Source organism: Cebidichthys violaceus, unplaced genomic scaffold, assembly GCF_023349555.1.
Source record: "Cebidichthys violaceus isolate CVI_PGR_0920_01 unplaced genomic scaffold, fCebVio1.0.p SCAF_38, whole genome shotgun sequence".
In the NCBI taxonomy this organism is placed as follows: Eukaryota; Metazoa; Chordata; class Actinopteri; order Perciformes; family Stichaeidae; genus Cebidichthys; species Cebidichthys violaceus.
In genome coordinates this window covers 1,903,403-1,924,141 of record NW_027176572.1, presented here as the reverse complement: position 1 = coordinate 1,924,141, position 20,739 = coordinate 1,903,403, and the positions used below count along the sequence as shown (strand labels likewise).

Here is a 20,739-nt window from a genome sequence, read left to right as displayed (position 1 = left end):
TAAATATATTAATAAAATATAATGTAAATATTTGTTATGTTGTTTATAATAATGTTTAGTAAAACCTACTGACTTGTAGATAATAGCTGTGTGTATGTATTTGCTTCTCTTGGCTTAGCTTCGTTGTCCTTGTTCAGCTGTGTGCTTGTATTCATCTCTTCCTGTACATTTGTTCTTGGCGCTGTGTGAGAATATGTTCAGAGCTACTGACAAACACAGTCAGATCACTTGTAGGTGTCAACGAACACGGACTATCAAGTAGATTCTGTTTCTGATTATTTACTATGAAGAATAAACAAGAAAGAAACAAGAAGGTTGATCAAACACTGTGGTTTTTCACTTTATTGAGAATGTTACACTAAACCTGCAGCACTCTGAAAAATGTATTAAAAGAAACACAAGAACAGAAATATACTTTAAAGAATAGAATATTTACCAGACGGCTAATGATTCAAATTCATTTGACATTTTATACAATTTAAAGTGGAAATACTACAAAATATCATCACACAGAATTAATGTATGGAACCAGAAATGTAAAAGTGTGTGTGTGTTGTGTGTATTCATACCTTTAGGATTATTGTATCTAAACATGAAAACATACATTTTATAACCGTCACATCATAACAGATATTTGTGAATACTGATCAAAGTGATAACAGAGAAGAATTGATGAGATTTGATGGTGAGAAAAGGCAGAAATCAGTGAGTCAGCATGTGTTCAGGTGGTGGACGGTCCCTTGTTTCTGAGGACCATCAGCAGAGAGAGTCCACAGCAGTACACCAGACTCTTCACTATCAGCACTGTGTACAGCAGGCAGAGCAGCTTCACTTGGTACTGAGACGGGACAGAAGCTGCTGGAGGAGGTGGTGCTGGAGGAGATGATGGAGATGCTGGAGGTGATGATGGAGTAGATGACATAGGAGATGCTGGAGGAGATGATGGAGGAGATGGTGGAGGACATGATGGAGGAGATGGAGGAGGTGATGGAACCACTGAAAGAGAAAAGGAGTGCCATGTGTTGAGTGAGAGACATCAGTCCTCTGCTCCTCTGCTCTCGTTGACAGCAGCGTCTCCACATGAAGCTGAATCCCTGAACACAGTCACTGAGCCTTCATTACCTGGTTCTGGTTGGGCCTCCACTGTGCCCCCCTCGTGACGGACGTAGCAGCGGTATCTATAAGTGCTGCTCTCCTGCTGATGGATCAGCAAGATGGCGGCGGTGCGCGTGGACTCTCTGAGCTCCAGCTGCTCTCCCTCAGCAGAGGGCAGCTCCTCCAGAGGACCGTTGTCCTTTCGTCTTTTCCAGGAGAACTGGACCAGAGGAGGAAACATGGCTGAGGCCAGACACAGCAGGGAGCTCCTCCCCTCCAGGTGGGCTCTGGATGCTGCTGGATACACGCTCACCACGGGCTTCACTACCTGCTCATCTGAAGTTTGACAGCAGCAACAAGCAGCACAGACACACATTCACACAGTCATCAGCAGCTGACAGCGCTGCACTGTATTATATAATATAATATCATATCATATCATATGATATCATATAATATCATATCATATCATATAATATAATATCATATAATATAATAAAATATAATATAATATAATATAATATAATATGAAATAATATATAATATAATATAATATAATATGATATGATATAATATGATATAATATACTATAATGTAATATAATATTTTATAATATGATATAATATAATATAATATAAAATAATATATAATATAAAATAATATAGTATAATATGATATAATATAATATAATATATATAATATAATATAATATAACATAATATAACATTATATAATATAATATAATGTAATATAATATGATATAATATGATATAATATGTTATAATATGATAAAATATATTATAATATAATATAATATAATATAATATAATATAATAAGATATATGTAACATGTATCTTCATTTAATGGATTTTTTAATACAATATATAAGATAGTAATATATAAGATTTTAAGATTACGTAGTTTTTTTTTTACTCAAATACATGAATAGTGTTTTTTTTACATTTTCACAACAATTTCAACTTTTACAATTTTCAATTTTCAATTACATTTATATGTTCAGATATGTAAAATTTGACATCTTTAGTTAATAAATAAAATAAAAGGATTTTTTGATCCCTGAGTGAAAATGTATATATAATATAAAATAAAACAAATTATAAACCTATAAATACTTCAATAGTTGTATTTTCTCATTACAATTCTAACGTTTGTACACGACTACAATGATATGATCAGAAATGTTAAATGTGTTAAAAACTGCTAAATCAAGACAAGATTAAACTTATTCATCATCAGAGGGAAACATTCATATAATATGATAATGTGATTCATATTCACACAAAAGGAAAGTTTCTTTTTTTAAAGTTAACAAACATTTTGTTATGAAGTGAATATTTGTCTTTACGTGAAATACAATCGTTATTTCAATCATTATTACAATAAATATACTTTACATTTACCTCCATATAATTTACTCTAATTACTAATTGCTCTTTTTCACAACAATTTTAATTTCAAACAAAACTACAACATGTTTGGAAACATTAAAGGTGAATATATAAAATTAAATAAAAAAGATGTAAAACAAAATGACATAATATAATACTAATTAATATGATATATAATATTTAACATACACTTATATTATATATTATATTGGCAATGATTATGTTAAGCGTCTAATCTGAATATATCTTCCACGAAAAGAAAGATGGACCATCATTTAAAATATAAATGGCTAGAGGCCGATACTACCGTTTAAAAAGTATTTATTAATTATAGTATTTAAAAACACATTTAAAGTTATACACTTTAAATAAGACTACATTTTACTTTAATATACGTTCTGATGTGAGACGGTGTTTAATAAGTGAGAGGATCAGATACTGTATATTTTAATACATTTCAATATCACACTTTTTCTTCATGACTCAGTTTAATCTGCATAAATAAAGAATATCTTGAGTTGTTCAGTGAGATTGAACCTGTTTCATGTAACAACAGCTGCAAGCAGCAAGACTTCTCTCCTCATGATGAAAACAGTAACATGTGAAGCCTGAAGCAGCAGAACTCACTGAAACACATTTCAACGTGTTTAATACAACAACTGAAGGAAATACATGTGTTTTCTTACCTGATACATACAGTTCAGTTCCTGAACCAAAGATCCAGTATCCTCCTCCTCCCACAGTGAACCAGAGTGATACAAAAACCTGCTGAGGTGAACGAGTCCACTTAATGAAGCAGATTCATATTTCAGCTCCATGAGGTGTTTCTCATGTCTTCATATTAACATGACCGTCTCTTCTTGTATTTCCTCTTCAGACTCACTAGCAGAGCGTCTCCGTGGATCCTTGCTTCACACGTTCCTGTTCCCCAGAGGATGAATCCTGCTGACTGTGGTTCGTTTTCATCATCAGGTCACTTTGTAAAGCGTCCATTCCTTTGATTTATGACGTCTGTGCATCCAATGACAGGACGCTTGGTGACAGAGCCAGTGTGTGTTGCTCTGTAGTCTTGTTTTCATCTCAAGTAGAACGAGTTGTGATCCTCTTCTACTCTTTAAATCAGAGCGACATGAGACCAGAGTTACTGTTCACACACACACTGAACAAACACTGTCAACAGTTACTCAATACCAATATTCAGCCACATGCTGTATGTTCATGAGACATCTCTCTGGTTAACAGTTAAACAGACTCTTATAGCTGGTATACATATTAGGACTCATCCTCTGGGGACCATGAACATCCACTGTAGATAGAAGTGAGGCCAACAGTTCTCTTGATCTGGATCAACGTTTGGGTTGGAAGGAGAGACTGAGCCAAAGGTCCCACTGCTCCCAGAGAAACCCTTCATGAAATACTAATACTCTGACCAGATCTCACAAATACTAGAGTTCAGTTGTTTCACTTACTGGAGAGAAACGGATCTGATGACATCTGTTTCAACATGTGACGTAAGAGAGGCTTTTATTGTGAAGGAGACACAGGAAGTGTTTGCATTCAGATCAGATCAGCATTAAGAGGAGGGATGGACTTTATTCCTTCAGCAGCATTTTAATCTTCATCAAAATGATGAAGCTTGTTTATGTGTTTTAATGTATATTTATAATTATTCTCTGCTTTTTAAAAATGAATTATTCATGTTTTTTATCTCATTTATTTGTATTATTTCTTTAGATTGTTTCATCCTTGTGTCTCTGAGCCACTAGTTTGTCCTCTCTGTGTGAAACAACAAGAAGCTGCAGGAATATCTGATGAATGAATGAATATGAAGTGAAATGAATGTTAAATCCCTCAGTTCAGAGAGTTTGTGACTGTGGCTGAGATGGAGGAGGAACATGAACCTGAGCTGTGGTTTACTGCTCTCTTCCTGTCACAAACGCTGTTTGACATCTGCTCATCTGTTGGTTTTTGTTCAGGCTGCAGGAATCATTTCTCACTGTGGAGCTTATAACAGGAGCAGTAGTAGGAGGCTGAATGAGTGAGTTTAACCTTCTGGATCTTCAACTCACAGCCGTTCTGATTATTCACAGCTGAGAAATCATCTTTCTGAGGATGATTGTAACTGTTTTTATCTATGTTACCAGAACTCCTACGAATATCAAGAATCAGTGTGAATGCTTCGTTGTCTCTCTTCTGGTACCAGAATACATAATCATAACCACCGTCACACTGGTCAGTGCCTCGACAGCTGAAGGAGACTTTCCCACCAACTCTCCTGGTCAACGTTAAATCATCCTGAATCAGCTGTGCTGCCATGGAAACCAGCGCTGCAGAGAAACAGACAGGTGGATGAAGGTGAGCGTGACGGTGTTGGTCAGAGGTGGAGCTCGCTGGCTCCTGATTGGCTGGAAACACTCACCTGAACACAGACAGCACAGAGCAGCAGCTGGGAGGAAAAGCATTGTGTGCAGCGGTGTTTCCTCTGGTGAACCTGAGGAGAAGTGGAGCTCTGATGCAGCTGAGGACAAACAAGGAGGAGCTGTGAGATCAGACGAGGGACACGTGGTTTCTGACAGGTCCTCACTCCTCCCATCAGCCCCTGCTGTGGTTTCTGACAGGTCCTCACTCCTCCCATCAGCAGAGAAGGCATTTTTCATGTGACATTTGTCTCTCAAAGTGAATCTTGATGTATTACGTTGTAGGGAACTGGTTCCCAATCAGTTGAAATCTAGGGAACCAGTAGCTCCTCAGAGTGATCACTGTCTCCATGAACATCTGTTGGAAGAATGACCACACAGTGCAGCTGTGTGACAGCAGCTGTCACATCCATGAATGAGCTCTTCCAACACGGCTGTGTGACAGATTTCAAACTAAACTTCATCTCATGGTGGATTTCTGCTGCCGTTTGCTGCAGACATTAAAGATCACAGAGAAGGAGCGCCACCCTGTGGTCACCTTGAGGTGGTCTGCTATTAACCTGAAGTGAAATTAGTTTGTAACTATTTACCGTTTCCTCTAAAATCAAATGTGAAATTAGACAAATTGTCTCATGACTGAGATTTTGAAGAGCTTTAAGTTTGAAATGCTACACAGAGGATAAAAACACACACAGTAGTACATCACAAGTATCACTGCTGGTATTGTTGTTACTACTGTTACTATTTCTACTGCAACTAACACAATACTACTACAAATAGTACCACTACTTCTACCAGCTCTGATAGAAACCTGATGGACTCACAGACTGAAACATCTTTCTAGAACATTTATCTAAAAAACAAACAATTTATCTAGACAGATATACAAACAGACAGACAGATACACATATAAACATATATATATATATATATATATATATATATATATATATATATATATATATATATATACACACACACACACACACAGGTAGATACTTCATTACTTTACTCATGTAGTCTTATTGCAGTGACAGGGTGATCTCCTGTATCTGTCCTTGTGACAGCAGAGCTGGATGAGAAGTACAAGTACCTCACATTTGTACTTAAACACAATACTTCAGTACATGTATGAGTATCATCGCACCACCGGTACCGAGTCAGCGCGTGTCTGTTCGGTGAAGAAGAACTAAAGTGACACATGTCTGAATGGAGTCAGTGGACGGTGTCTTTCTCTCCAGGTTCCGGGTCCAGAGAGGAACATTAACTCACTCTATATTAATCACACAAACTACACAACACCACACAACTGTACAATCACGCGCAGCCCCAAACATGTATACTTTTATTACATTTTAGGTCCCAAATATTTAAGATACTTCTGGAAACAACCCGTCCAATGCGCACAAACCGCCATGACTCTGCCGTGTTGACAACAAAACGTCGCTGCGGCGTGTTGCATTCTGGTAAATGTAGTCAATCGAGCGTTGACGTTTCCGGTTCTGAATCCTTTAACAATGTCTTCACGTGAACTTAAACATGTCTGCTGTCGTGTTAGCGTTAGACGGACTCAAAGGAAATCAAAACAAGTTGTCCTTCTGCTTCTGGTGTGTACATATTAAAAACACGACGACACGGCACAACTACAAGTCCCACAAATCGGGGGGCCAGCGGCCAGCGGCACGAGCAGAAGAACCTGTTAACCGTCGAGGAGGTGACCGATCCGGACGTGGTGCTCCACAACCTGCTCAGAAACGCCCTGCTGGGCGTCACGGGGGCCCCTAAGAAAGGCACGGAGCTGGTGAAGGTGATGGGTCTGTCCAACTACCACTGCAAGCTGCTGTCCCCGGTGCTCACCAGGTACGGCATGGACAAGCAGACCGGCAAGGCCAAGCTGCTGAGGGACATGAACCAGGGCGAGATGTTCGACTGCTCGCTCCTGGGGGACCGGGCGTTCCTGATCGAGCCGGACTTCGTCTCCACCATGGGCTACGGCAAGGACCGGTCGGGCAGCCTCATATACCTCCACGACACCCTGGAGGAGGTGAAGAAGGCCAACGGCAGCGGGGAATGTCTCATCCCGGTCCACGTGGACGGAGACGGCCACTGTCTGGTCCACGCCATGTCCAGAGCGCTGGTGGGCAGAGAACTGTTCTGGCACGCCCTGAGGGAGAACCTGAAACAGAACTTCAAGCAGAACCTGGACTGCTACAAAGCCCTCTTTCAGGATTTTATCGCCGCCGCCGAGTGGGAGGACATCATCAACGAGTGCGACCCCCTGTTCATCCCGCCCGAGGGCGTCCCGCTGGGACTACGCAACATCCACATATTTGGTTTAGCCAACGTCCTCCACCGACCCATAATCCTGCTGGACTCCCTGAGCGGGATGAGGAGCTCTGGGGATTACTCGGCCACCTTCCCGCCGTGCCTGGTGGCCGAGGAGCAGTGCCGGGGGAAAGACGGGAAGCTCAACAAGCCCATCTGCATCGCGTGGAGCAGCTCGGGCAGGAACCACTACATCCCTCTGGTGGGGATCAAGAACACCGTGCTGCCCAAGCTGCCGGCCCGCCTGCTGCCGAAGGCCTGGGGGGTCCCTCAGGAGCTCATCAGGAAGTACATCAAGCTGGAACCGGACGGGAGCTGCGTGATCGGCGGCGACCGCAGCCTGCAGGACAAGTACCTGATGCGGCTGGTCAACGCCATGGAGGAGGTGTTCATGGAGAAGCACAGCATCCACCCGTCGCTGGTGGCCGACGTGCACCAGTACGTCTACAGGCGCACCGGCGTCATCGGCATCCAGCCCGAGGAGGTGACCGAGGCGGCGAAGAAGTCGGTGACGGAGAACCGGCTGCACCGCTGCCTGATCTGCAGCGCCCTCTCCGAGCTCCACGTCCCGCCGGAGTGGCTGGTTCCCGGCGGGAAGCTCTACAACTTGGCCAAGTCCACTCACGGCCGGGATGGACCCGGTGTCCATCGCCGGGGCTCACGCCCAGCGGCTCACCGACGCCGCGGAGCGCCGTCGGACAACCAGCCGCCCACCAAAATCATCCTGACCGGTCAGAAAGCCAAGACGCTCCACAAGGAGGAGCTGACGATGAGCCGGGCGGAGCGCAGCATCCAGCAGAGCATCAGCGAGCAGGCCTTCCTCACCCAGAAGAGGCGGACCGACAAGCTGAAGCAGGAGCAGAAGGGCCGGACGTCTTCCGCCGGCTGCTCACCGGAAACCTCCTCCTCCTCCTCCGCTCCGGCCACCCCGACCAAATCCTCCTCCCCGTCGTCCAACAAGGAGAAGAAGATCCGCGTGACCACCAGCGACGGCCGACAGGCCATGCTGACCCTGCAGGTCCACACCACCTTCTCGGAGCTGCAGAGGAGCATCGCCGACCAGTTCGGCGTGCCGCCGGCGCAGCAGTGCATCCGCCACGGCTTCCCTCCCAAAGAGCTGCCCCCCCGAAGGACGGCGAGGAGAACGAGCCGGCGGCGCTGCAGCACGGCGACCGGGTCACGGTGGAGATACTGAGGGCGCCCGAGGACAAGGCGCCCGCCGCCTCTGGCTCACACGCCGCGAAGAGCGAGGACGCCGCCGCCGTCGTCGTCACGTCCGACAGGACGAGCAGCCGCGAACTCCAGGACAGCATCGACCTGGAGATGTCCTCCCTCTGTCTCCTGGCAACCTTGATGGGTAAGAATCAAACTCGATCATGACGCTTCTTCTTCTTTAGGTAAAGTCACATGACCGCTGAGAACATGTGACCGCTGGGAACATGTGACCACTGAGAACTTTTATTGAGTTTTTCACAAAGCTATAAACAACATCTACACAAATAGTTCAGTAGGTTTTGCAAATAAATAGTAGTTTTCTGAATATAACATTTCAATATTCATAAAAATATATTTTAATCAGGCGTTCATTTAGTCGGTGTCACATCTCATATAAATGTGTTTCATTTCTTCCTGTTTTTATTTAATATATTTAAGGATTTGTCAACTTTTCCATCTATTTCCAGCCACTGTTCCTGTTATTTTGGGACTTTCTTAATCACTGGGAGTGAAACTTTAGTGAAGTCCACCACCTGAACACATGCTGACTCACTGATTTCTGCCGTTTCTCACCATCAAATCTCATCAATTCTTCTCTGTTATCACTTTGATCAGTATTCACAAATATCTGTTATGATGTGACGGTTATAAAATGAATGTTTTCATGTTTAGATACAATAATCCTAAAGGTATGAATACACACAACACACACACTTTTGCATTTCTGGTTCCATACATTAATTCTGTGTGATGATATTTTGTAGTAATTCCACTTTAAATTGTATAAAATTTAAAATGAATTTGAATCATTAGCCGTCTGGTAAATATTCTATTCTTTAAAGTATATTTCTGTTCTTGTGTTTCTTTTAATACATTTTTCAGAGTGCTGCAGGTTTAGTGTAACATTCTCAATAAAGTGAAAAACCACAGTGTTTGATCAACCTTCTTGTTTCTTTCTTGTTTATTCTTCATAGTAAATAATCAGAAACAGAATCTACTTGATAGTCCGTGTTCGTTGACACCTACAAGTGATCTGACTGTGTTTGTCAGTAGCTCTGAACATATTCTCACACAGCGCCAAGAACAAATGTACAGGAAGAGATGAATACAAGCACACAGCTGAACAAGGACAACAAAGCTAAGCCAAGAGAAGCTAAATAAATAAATTTTTTATCTCATTTATTTGTATTATTTCTTTAGATGATTTCATCCTTGTGTCTCTGAGACACTAGTTTGTCCTCTCTGTGTGAAACAACAAGAAGCTGCAGGAATATCTGATGAATGAATGAATATGAAGTGAAATGAATGTTAAATCCCTCAGTTCAGAGAGTTTGTGACTGTGGCTGAGATGGAGGAGGAACATGAACCTGAGCTGTGGTTTACTGCTCTCTTCCTGTCACAAACGCTGTTTGACATCTGCTCATCTGTTGGTTTTTGTTCAGGCTGCAGGAATCATTTCTCACTGTGGAGCTTATAACAGGAGCAGTAGTAGGAGGCTGAATGAGTGAGTTTAACCTTCTGGATCTTCAACTCACAGCCGTTCTGATTCTTCACAGCTGAGAAATCATTTTTCTGAGGATGATTGTAACCATTATATATGTTACCAGAACTCTTACTAATAGCAAGAATCAGTGTGAATGCTTCGTTGTCTCTCTTCTGGTACCAGAATACATAATCATAACCACCGTCACACTGGTCAGTGCCTCGACAGCTGAAGGAGACTTTCCCACCAACTCTCCTGGTCAACGTTAAATCATCCTGAATCAGGTCTGCTGCCATGGAAACCAGCGCTGCAGAGAAACAGACAGGTGGATGAAGGTGAGCGTGACGGTGTTGGTCAGAGGTGGAGCTCGCTGGCTCCTGATTGGCTGGAAACACTCACCTGAACACAGACAGCACAGAGCAGCAGCTGGGAGGAAAAGCATTGTGTGCAGCGGTGTTTCCTCTGGTGAACCTGAGGAGAAGTGGAGCTCTGATGCAGCTGAGGACAAACAAGGAGGAGCTGTGAGATCAGACGAGGGACACGTGGTTTCTGACAGGTCCTCACTCCTCCCATCAGCCCCTGCTGTGGTTTCTGACAGGTCCTCACTCCTCCCATCAGCAGAGGAGGCATTTTTCATGTGACATTTGTCTCTCAAAGTGAATCTTGATGTATTACGTTGTAGGGAACTGGTTCCCAATCAGTTGAAATCTAGGGAACCAGTAGCTCCTCAGAGTGATCACTGTCTCCATGAACATCTGTTGGAAGAATGACCACACAGTGCAGCTGTGTGACAGCAGCTGTCACATCCATGAATGAGCTCTTCCAACACGGCTGTGTGACAGATTTCAAACTAAACTTCATCTCATGGTGGATTTCTGCTGCCGTTTGCTGCAGACATTAAAGATCACAGAGAAGGAGCGCCACCCTGTGGTCACCTTGAGGTGGTCTGCTATTAACCTGAAGTGAAATTAGTTTGTAACTATTTACCGTTTCCTCTAAAATCAAATGTGAAATTAGACAAATTGTCTCATGACTGAGATTTTGAAGAGCTTTAAGTTTGAAATGCTACACAGAGGATAAAAACACACACAGTAGTACATCACAAGTATCACTGCTGGTATTGTTGTTACTACTGTTACTATTTCTACTGCAACTAACACAATACTACTACAAATAGTACCACTACTTCTACCAGCTCTGATAGAAACCTGATGGACTCACAGACTGAAACATCTTTCTAGAACATTTATCTAAAAAACAAACAATTTATCTAGACAGATATACAAACAGACAGACAGATACACATATAAACATATATATATATATATATATATATATATATATATATATATATATATATAAATATATACACACACACACACACACAGGTAGATACTTCATTACTTTACTCATGTAGTCTTATTGCAGTGACAGGGTGATCTCCTGTATCTGTCCTTGTAACAGCGAAGCTGGATGAGAAGTACAAGTACCTCACATTTGTACTTAAACACAATACTTCAGTACATGTATGAGTATCATCGCACCACCGGTACCGAGTCAGCGCGTGTCTGTTCGGTGAAGAAGAACTAAAGTGACACATGTCTGAATGGAGTCAGTGGACGGTGTCTTTCTCTCCAGGTTCCGGGTCCAGAGAGGAACATTAACTCACTCTATATTAATCACACAAACTACACAACACCACACAACTGTACAATCACGCGCAGCCCCAAACATGTATACTTTTATTACATTTTAGGTCCCAAATATTTAAGATACTTCTGGAAACAACCCGTCCAATGCGCACAAACCGCCATGACTCTGCCGTGTTGACAACAAAACGTCGCTGCGGCGTGTTGCATTCTGGTAAATGTAGTCAATCGAGCGTTGACGTTTCCGGTTCTGAATCCTTTAACAATGTCTTCACGTGAACTTACACATGTCTGCTGTCGTGTTAGCGTCAGACGGACTCAAAGGAAATCAAAACAAGTTGTCCTTCTGCTTCTGGTGTGTACATATTAAAAACACGACGACACGGCACAACTACAAGTCCCACAAATCGTGACGTCATGACGTAGTTACGTTTAGCAAACGGCCAGTTGCTAAAGGAGAAAAACAGCCGCTTCCGTGTTGTTTCTTGTGTGTTTTTCCGGTGGATAACTGTCGTTAAGCGTCGCCGGAGGTCGACTGTCATGATTGAGTGAAGCTGACGCTCATGTTCGGCTTCTCTTCTTCTTCTTCTTCCCGCCATGTCGCTGCTGCAGAGCTCCAAGAAGAGAGACAAGCGAGTCTTGTCCGGTACCTGTCCGGACCCGAAATGCCAGGCGAGGCTGTTCTTCCCGGCTCACGGCTCCGTCAGCATCGAGTGCACGGAGTGCGGCCAGCGGCACGAGCAGAAGAACCTGTTAACCGTCGAGGAGGTGACCGATCCGGACGTGGTGCTCCACAACCTGCTCAGAAACGCCCTGCTGGGCGTCACGGGGGCCCCTAAGAAAGGCACGGAGCTGGTGAAGGTGATGGGTCTGTCCAACTACCACTGCAAGCTGCTGTCCCCGGTGCTCACCAGGTACGGCATGGACAAGCAGACCGGCAAGGCCAAGCTGCTGAGGGACATGAACCAGGGCGAGATGTTCGACTGCTCGCTCCTGGGGGACCGGGCGTTCCTGATCGAGCCGGACCACGTCTCCACCATGGGCTACGGCAAGGACCGGTCGGGCAGCCTCATATACCTCCACGACACCCTGGAGGAGGTGAAGAAGGCCAACGGCAGCGGGGAATGTCTCATCCCGGTCCACGTGGACGGAGACGGCCACTGTCTGGTCCACGCCGTGTCCAGAGCGCTGGTGGGCAGAGAACTGTTCTGGCACGCCCTGAGGGAGAACCTGAAACAGAACTTCAAGCAGAACCTGGACTGCTACAAGGCCCTCTTTCAGGATTTTATCGACGCCGCCGAGTGGGAGGACATCATCAACGAGTGCGACCCCCTGTTCATCCCGCCCGAGGGCGTCCCGCTGGGACTACGCAACATCCACATATTTGGTTTAGCCAACGTCCTCCACCGACCCATAATCCTGCTGGACTCCCTGAGCGGGATGAGGAGCTCTGGGGATTACTCGGCCACCTTCCTGCCGGGCCTGGTGGCCGAGGAGCAGTGCCGGGGGAAAGACGGGAAGCTCAACAAGCCCATCTGCATCGCGTGGAGCAGCTCGGGCAGGAACCACTACATCCCTCTGGTGGGGATCAAGAACACCGTGCTGCCCAAGCTGCCGGCCCGCCTGCTGCCGAAGGCCTGGGGGGTCCCTCAGGAGCTCATCAGGAAGTACATCAAGCTGGAACCGGACGGGAGCTGTGTGATCGGCGGCGACCGCAGCCTGCAGGACAAGTACCTGATGCGGCTGGTCAACGCCATGGAGGAGGTGTTCATGGAGAAGCACAGCATCCACCCGTCGCTGGTGGCCGACGTGCACCAGTACGTCTACAGGCGCACCGGCGTCATCGGCATCCAGCCCGAGGAGGTGACCGAGGCGGCGAAGAAGTCGGTGACGGAGAACCGGCTGCACCGCTGCCTGATCTGCGGCGCCCTCTCCGAGCTCCACGTCCCGCCGGAGTGGCTGGTTCCCGGCGGGAAGCTCTACAACTTGGCCAAGTCCACTCACGGCCAGCTGCGGCCGGACAAGAACTACAGCTTCCCCCTCAACAACGTGGTCTGCTCCTATGACCCCCAGAGGGACGTCCTGGCCCCGGATTATAAACTCAGCTCCCTCAACACCTGCAACTGGTGTCACGGCACGTCGGTGCGCCACATCCGCGGCAACGGCGTGGTGGTCTACCTGGACGGGGACCGAACCAACACCCGCTCCCAGGGCGGGAAGTGCGGGTGCGGCTTCAAGCATTACTGGGAGGAGAAGGAGTACGACAACCTCCCCGAGGCCTTCCCCATCACGCTGGAGTGGGGGGGGCGGGTGGTGAGAGAGACGGTGTACTGGTTCCAGTACGAGTCCGAGCCGGCTTTGAACAGCAACGTGTACGACGTGGCCATGAAGCTGGTTACCAAGCACTTCCCGGGGGAGTTTGGCAGCGAGATCCTGGTGCAGAAGGTGGTGAACACCATCCTGCACCACACCGCCAAGAAGAACCCGGACGAGTACAACCCGGTGTCCATCGCCGGGGCTCACGCCCAGCGGCTCACCGACGCCGCGGAGACGCCGCCGCCGGACAACCAGCCGCCCACCAAGATCATCCTGACCGGTCAGAAAGCCAAGACGCTCCACAAGGAGGAGCTGACGATGAGCCGGGCGGAGCGCAGCATCCATCAGAGCATCAGCGAGCAGGCCTTCCTCACCCAGAAGAGGCGGACCGACAAGCTGAAGCAGGAGCAGAAGGGCCGGACGTCTTCCGCCGGCGGCTCACCGGAAACCTCCTCCTCCGCTCCGGCCACCCCGACCAAATCCTCCTCCCCGTCGTCCAACAAGGAGAAGAAGATCCGCGTGACCACCAGCGACGGCCGGCAGGCCATGCTGACCCTGCAGGTCCACACCACCTTCTCGGAGCTGCAGAGGAGCATCGCCGACCAGTTCGGCGTGCCGCCGGCGCAGCAGTGCATCCGCCACGGCTTCCCTCCCAAAGAGCTGCCCCCCCCGAAGGACGGCGAGGAGAACGAGCCGGCGGCGCTGCAGCACGGCGACCGGGTCACGGTGGAGATACTGAGGGCGCCCGAGGACAAGGCGCCCGCCGCCTCCGGCTCGCACGCCGCGAAGAGCGAGGACGCTGTCGTCGTCGTCACGTCCGGCAGGACGAGTGGCCGCGAACTCCAGGACAGCATCGACCTGGAGATGTCCTCCCTCTGTCTCCTGGCAACCTTGATGGGTAAGAATCAAACTCGATCATGACTGTTCTTCTTCTTTCGGTAAAGTCACATGACCGCTGAGAACATGTGACCGCTGGGAACATGTGACCGCTGAGAACTTTTATTGTGTTTTTCACAAAGCTATAAACAACATCTACACAAATAGTTCAGTAGGTTTTGCATATAGAGTAGTTTTCTGAAAATAACATTTCAATATTCATACAAATATATTTTAATAAGGCGTTCATTTAGTCGGTGTCACATCTCATATAAATATGTTTCATTTCTTTCAATTTTTATTTAATATATTTAAGGATTTGTCAACTGTTCATCGATCTCCAGCCACTGTTCCTGTTATTTTGGGACTTTCTTACTCATTGGTAGTGAAACTTTAGTGAAGTTCTCTCGATGCGTCACAGGAGGTCAGAAATATGTTGAACATCAGCATCGGTTCCACCGTTGCTTCATCTTCTATCTACGACTCCACAGAGTGGTCAGCCTCCAGCCTCGTCGTTGTTGAGTTAAAAAGTTCAAATATTACTAAAAATATTCTCACATCTGAAAGATGAACCACCAAACAGGAGCCTGAAGCTGTTGACGGATGAACTCAAAGTGACCTCTGGTTTAATAACGTTGTGATGTCCTCTGTCACTCAGCGGTGCGTTCAGGGTCTCGTTAAATCCGGTTCCTCTCTCTGTGTGTTCCAGGTGAGGACGTCTGGTCGTACGCAAAGAAGCTGCCTCACTTGTTCCAGCAGGGCGGAGTCTTCTACAACATCGTGAAGAAGGACATGGGTACTTATCTAAACCCTCTACCCCCTAACCCTCTAAACCTCTACCCTCTAAACCTCTAAACCTCTAACCCTCTACCCTCTAAACCCTATAAACCCTCTAAACCCTCTACCCTCTAAACCTCTAAACCCTCTAAACTCTTTACCCTCTAAACCTCTAAACCCTATAAACCTCTAAACCCTCTACCCCCTAACCCTCTAAACCCTCTACCCTCTAAACCTCTAAACCCTCTAAACCTCTAAACCCTCTACCCCCTAACCCTCTAAACCCTCTAAACCTCTAAATCCTCTAAACCTCTAAACCCTCTACCCCCTAACCCTCTAAACCCTCTACCCTCTAAACCTCTAAACCCTCTACCCTCTAAACCCTCTAAACCTCTAAACCTTCTACCCCCTAAACCTCTAAACCCTCTACCCTCTAAACCTCTAAACCCTCTAAACCTCTAAACCCTCTACCCTCTAAACCCTCTAAACCCTCTACCCTCTAAACCTCTAAACCCTCTATACCCTCTACCCTCTAAACCTCTAAACCTCTAAACCCTCTACCCTCTAAACCTCTAAACCCTCTACCCTCTAAACCCTCTACCCTCTAAACCCTCTACCCTCTAAACCTCTAAACCCTCTAAACCTCTAAACCCTCTACCCTCTAAACCTCTAAACCCTCAACCCTCTACCCTCTAAACCTCTAAACCCTCTAAACCTCTAAACCCTCTACACCCTCTAAACCCTTTAAAAACTCTAACCCTCTAAACCCTCTACCCTTTAAACTCTCTAAACCCTTTAAACCCTCTACCCTCTAAACCCTCTGAACCTCTACCCTCTAAACCTCTACCCTTTAAACCCTCTACCCTCTAAACCCTTTAAACCCTCTAAACCTCTACCCCACTGTGATGGTTAACATTAAACTTTATTTACACTGTGATGGTTAACATTAAACTTTATTTACACTCTGATGGTTAACATTAAACTTTATTCACACTGTGATGGTTAACATTAAACTTTATTTACACTGTGATGGTTAACATTAAACTTTATTGACACTGTGATGGTTAACGTTAAACTTTATTTACACTGTGATGGTTAACGTTAAACTTTATTTACACTGTGATGGTTAACGTTAAACTTTATTTACACTGTGATGGTTAACGTTAAACGTTATTGTTAAACCTAAAGTCCCTTATTGATCGGTGATCTTTGTTTCAGGCCTGATGGACGGGAAGCACTGCACGCTGCCTCACCTGACGGGGAAAACCTTTGTTTACAACGCAGCGGAGGAGCGTCTGGAGCTCTGCGTGGATGCCGCCGGCCACTTCGCCGTGGGCCCCGACGTGGAGGAGCTGGTGAAGGAGGCGCTGGTGCAGCTGCGCTCCGAGTCGTCCACCAGGGGCAGCAGAGAGGGCAGCCCGTCCCACGGCGCTCTGCGGCTCGGCAGCGGCGGCGTCGTCCGCAAGAAGGAGCATCTCCAGAGCGTCACCGCCTTCCAGGGCAAAGGCCACTCTCTGGGCAGCGCCGGTGGCTCCTCCCCTCCGGAGCACCGGCCTATCACGCGCCAGCACAGCAGCGGCGTGGACCTGAGCGCCAGCGTGTCCCGGGGCCCGCCGGACCTGTCGGACATCCCCGAGGACGCCACCAGGGAGCTGGTCCGCATGGCCCCGGGCTTCGTCACCACGAAGGACGGCCGCGGCCTGGACCCCGGCCTGATGGAGCAGCAGCGGAGGAAGCTGCAGGAGATGGTGTCCTCCATCCAGGCCTCCATGGAGCGCCACCTGAGGGAGCAGCAGAGCAACGCCGCCGCTGCAGGGGGCGGGACTAAGACGGGAGCTGGCCAACCGGCGTCCGCGCCGGACGACGACGACGATGACGAACGTCCGGCCGCGGCCGGCAAACCGGACGGGAAGGCGGAGGAGCTGGAGGAGATGGAGAGTCAGGACGGCGAGCAGAGCAACGCCACCGAACCCATGGATCACTCCTGATCACTCCTGACCCCCCCCCCCGCCCTTAGCCCCGCCCCCCTCGCCCCGCCAGAACGCCTCAGGTCGGATCCTCAAGCTTTTGGTCCTCATCGTGTGTCGTCGTCTTTACTGCATGACTAAAGAGCGAGCCGACCGCCCCCCCTCACCTCTCTGGGACAATGATCCACGAGGTGGTTATACTCCCACAACAACAACAACAACAACAACACACACTCCCTGTGTGTGTGTGTGTGTGTGTGTGTGTGTGTGTGTGTGTGTGTGTGTGTGTGTGTGTGTGTGTGTGTGCTTGAACTCTATACGCACTCTCTGGCACACGCTCTCATCTCAGCTGTCCACACGTGAGACCAAATAATAAAACATGATCGATTGATTCCTGCTTCTGAGAGACATTATTTAGCCTTTTTTTAAAGATCTTCCAGTCGTCGTCGTCCCCCCCTCCCCCCCCCCCCCCCCCCCCCCCAGTTCAACCCTCTTAAATACCCTGAAAGAGGAAACAGTCGCTCAGGGAGTCTCATCTCTGGAGCTAGAAGGATCCTCTCGAGTCTTAACCTGCCACCAGGAGGAGGAGGAGGAGGAGGAGGAGGAGCTAGACTTGACCTGATGTTTGACCTTCAGTCACCACTCAGAGTGGACGTGACTGATGTGAAGCACCTGAATGCAGCCTGCAGGTAAAGAGTCTTTCCGTTTGTGTCCTCTGAATACCCTTCAGTCAGTTGTGGGCGTGTCGGTAACAACACAGACCCCATTAGAAACAGCAGGGAGGAGTTTATGTTTACTAGGTACACACGGCTCCTTTATGACCAAACATCCTCATGGAACGTGTTCAAGATGAAGACCACTGGCCCACATTTCATGATCTGGTTGTTGACGCCTGAAGAAGACGGTATTATTTGTCCTCTCGCTAAACTATAATAAGGGTGGATATTAGAGCTGTGAGCTGTTAGTGAACCTCCTCAGTGTTTACTGGAGGAGCAGACTTCTTCTACAGCTTATTAATTCCATTGAAGACACATTTAATGATTGTCAAGTGCCTGTCAGTGATGTCACAGAGTAAGAACCCTTTCGTTTAAGAAACAACTGAAATAGAATTGAACCGGCTCAACGCTCTTTGGTCACTTCATTTGTTATGTGGAGACAGACGAGAGGTGCTTCACATCTAGAACCAAAAGAAAACACGAGTGAATAAGTCTCCTAATAGAACTCTTTACAGAGAGAACTACAATCTCTCATTTACTCTGCATTTGAAATGATCTCTGACTTTAGTTCACGTCCAGCAGAACCGACACGCTGACCACAAAACAAGCTGCTAGAATCATATCGTCTTCTTCTTCTTCTTCTTCTTCTTCTTCTTCTTCTTCATGTCCGACAAACACGGCTGAGCTGTGAGACACAAACAAGAAGTGAAGACGAGGAACGTGGACGTGTTTAAAAAGACACAAGTTTAAAACAGTATTTGATAGAAGAGCTTCTGTCTCTACATAATAGAATGTTTTATGTTCAATGTCCTCAGAGGACGTACCTTTAATTTCTCTCCTGTGGGAATCAGAGCGACATTAAATCATTAAATCACCGTTTTATTATGAAACAGAGTTCTCATGATCTCAGTTTGGATCAGATCCTGTTGTTGACACTCGATCATGTGAGTAAAACGAGTTTAAAGGAAGTACAATCGACTGACATGTTTTAGTTATTTTATATTCTTTAAAAACTGGTTGTTTTTAGTCCGTGTGGTTCGTGGACGTTCCTTCAGGGTTCCTGATGATTCACGAGGTTTCGTCTCTCATATTTGACAGCAGCGGCATTGAAGCGTCTTTGTCTTCAGTCGTGAACTCGCTGAAGGTTTCGTGTTTTATTCTGGACTAAAAGAAACACGTTGAAACGCGATGAAATGTCCGTCGTCAGTCACAAGGTGACCTGAGGGACGTTTTGTGAGTTCTTTGGAGGCAGAACGTGTTTTGGAACCGGACAACAAAAGATGAGTTTCATCAGATTTATTTAAACCAAACGTTCTGAATATGAAAAACAGTTTCAAACACATTTAAATTAGATGAACCACTTATTCTCCTCCTTGTTGAGGGCTAGCTTTGATTAGCCTAGCTTAGCACAAAGACTAGAAACGAGGGGGAACAACTAGCCTGGCTTGCGTCAAAACAACACGTTGTGGTTTTACAGAGTTTTGTGCCGGACTATAGACGTTATGCTAAGCTAAGCTAATCACAAACCGTCACATGACAACATATTGAGCTGCTCCTTTAAAGTGACTTAAAGTCAGTTTACTCTTTTGTTTTGGAGGGAAACTTATCGTCCGGCCTTCAGATCAGTTTAACACTCAACTCTTACTTTTAAAATAATCTGTTTATTTTCTCTTAAAACTCTAAAGTTCTCTGGTTTTTGGGGCGATGACTTTTGTTTTGGCGTCGAGGTGAACGAACAGGAGACTCTGCACTTTGTTTGAGGGGAGTACGACGTTAGCGTAGCATGCTAACGTTAGCCGGTGGGTCGAGAGGAAGCTGCTGTAACAGACTTGAAGTTTTTTTCTTTGTGACTGCTGTACACTGACATGAATTGTAATCCAGTTGTATAATAGTACATATTGTAGTATATTTGGACCTGTACAGAAACACAGATTGTTCACTTCCTTCACTTCTTTTCTTTCGTTGTGTTTTGTTGCTCTGGTTTGCTAATAAAACATTGATGCTTCACGGCTTCGACGTCGCTGTTTGCATGTGTGATGAATTTTCAACCCCAACAATAAATTCACTTCCTTCACTTGTTTTTGTATTTTTTCTGTTTGTCTGTTTATTCAAAGAAAAGTTTGTACTTCACGTCGGTGTTGTCCATGTTTCTAAAACATGTTTATTTCTACAAGATTCAACCTGCAGAGAAAGATACAAGTTATGTCAAAGTATTGCTGGGCACTGATATTAAATATGAATATCTTATCATTTCATTGTTTTACACATTTCTGACAATTTATCCTCATGTGAGTCACAACAGTGAAACGTGTTTTAAACTACAGCAACCAAACTCAAAGCTCTGCAAGTTTAACTTTTTAATATTGAAATTAGTGAAAGTTAATTTCATTTATTTTTTTGTTTAAAAAGCAATTTAACCAGGAATTGAATATGTTATAATATATTATATAATGACCAAAGATAGGACCACACACTCAAAGGCCTTTAGATTTT

General features: G+C 46.0%; 2 protein-coding genes and 1 pseudogene across 2 annotated transcripts; 2 read left to right on the top strand and 1 right to left on the bottom strand.

Annotated features, from left to right (window-relative positions):
* Window positions 1–315: 315 nt before the first annotated feature.
* On the bottom strand, window positions 316–5,155 carry LOC137884353 (immunoglobulin lambda-1 light chain-like). The gene is made up of 6 exons (XM_068726131.1): window positions 5,122–5,155; window positions 4,925–5,023; window positions 4,647–4,832; window positions 3,192–3,296; window positions 1,123–1,431; window positions 316–996 (listed from the first exon to the last, which is right to left on the bottom strand). The coding sequence occupies exons 1-6, from the start codon at window positions 5,153–5,155 to the stop codon at window positions 722–724; spliced, it is 1,008 nt and encodes a 335-aa protein (XP_068582232.1). The 3' UTR covers window positions 316–721.
* Window positions 5,156–6,461: 1,306 nt separating this feature from the next.
* Window positions 6,462–8,627, top strand: LOC137884351 (deubiquitinating protein VCPIP1 pseudogene; annotated as a pseudogene).
* A 3,343-nt stretch (window positions 8,628–11,970) lies between these two features.
* On the top strand, window positions 11,971–20,320 carry LOC137884383 (deubiquitinating protein VCPIP1-like). The gene is made up of 3 exons (XM_068726168.1): window positions 11,971–14,808; window positions 15,496–15,582; window positions 16,782–20,320. Exons 1-3 carry the CDS (start codon window positions 12,192–12,194, stop codon window positions 17,549–17,551), a joined length of 3,474 nt encoding a protein of 1,157 aa, XP_068582269.1. The 5' UTR covers window positions 11,971–12,191; the 3' UTR covers window positions 17,552–20,320.
* The last annotated feature ends 419 nt before the right edge of the window (window positions 20,321–20,739 follow it).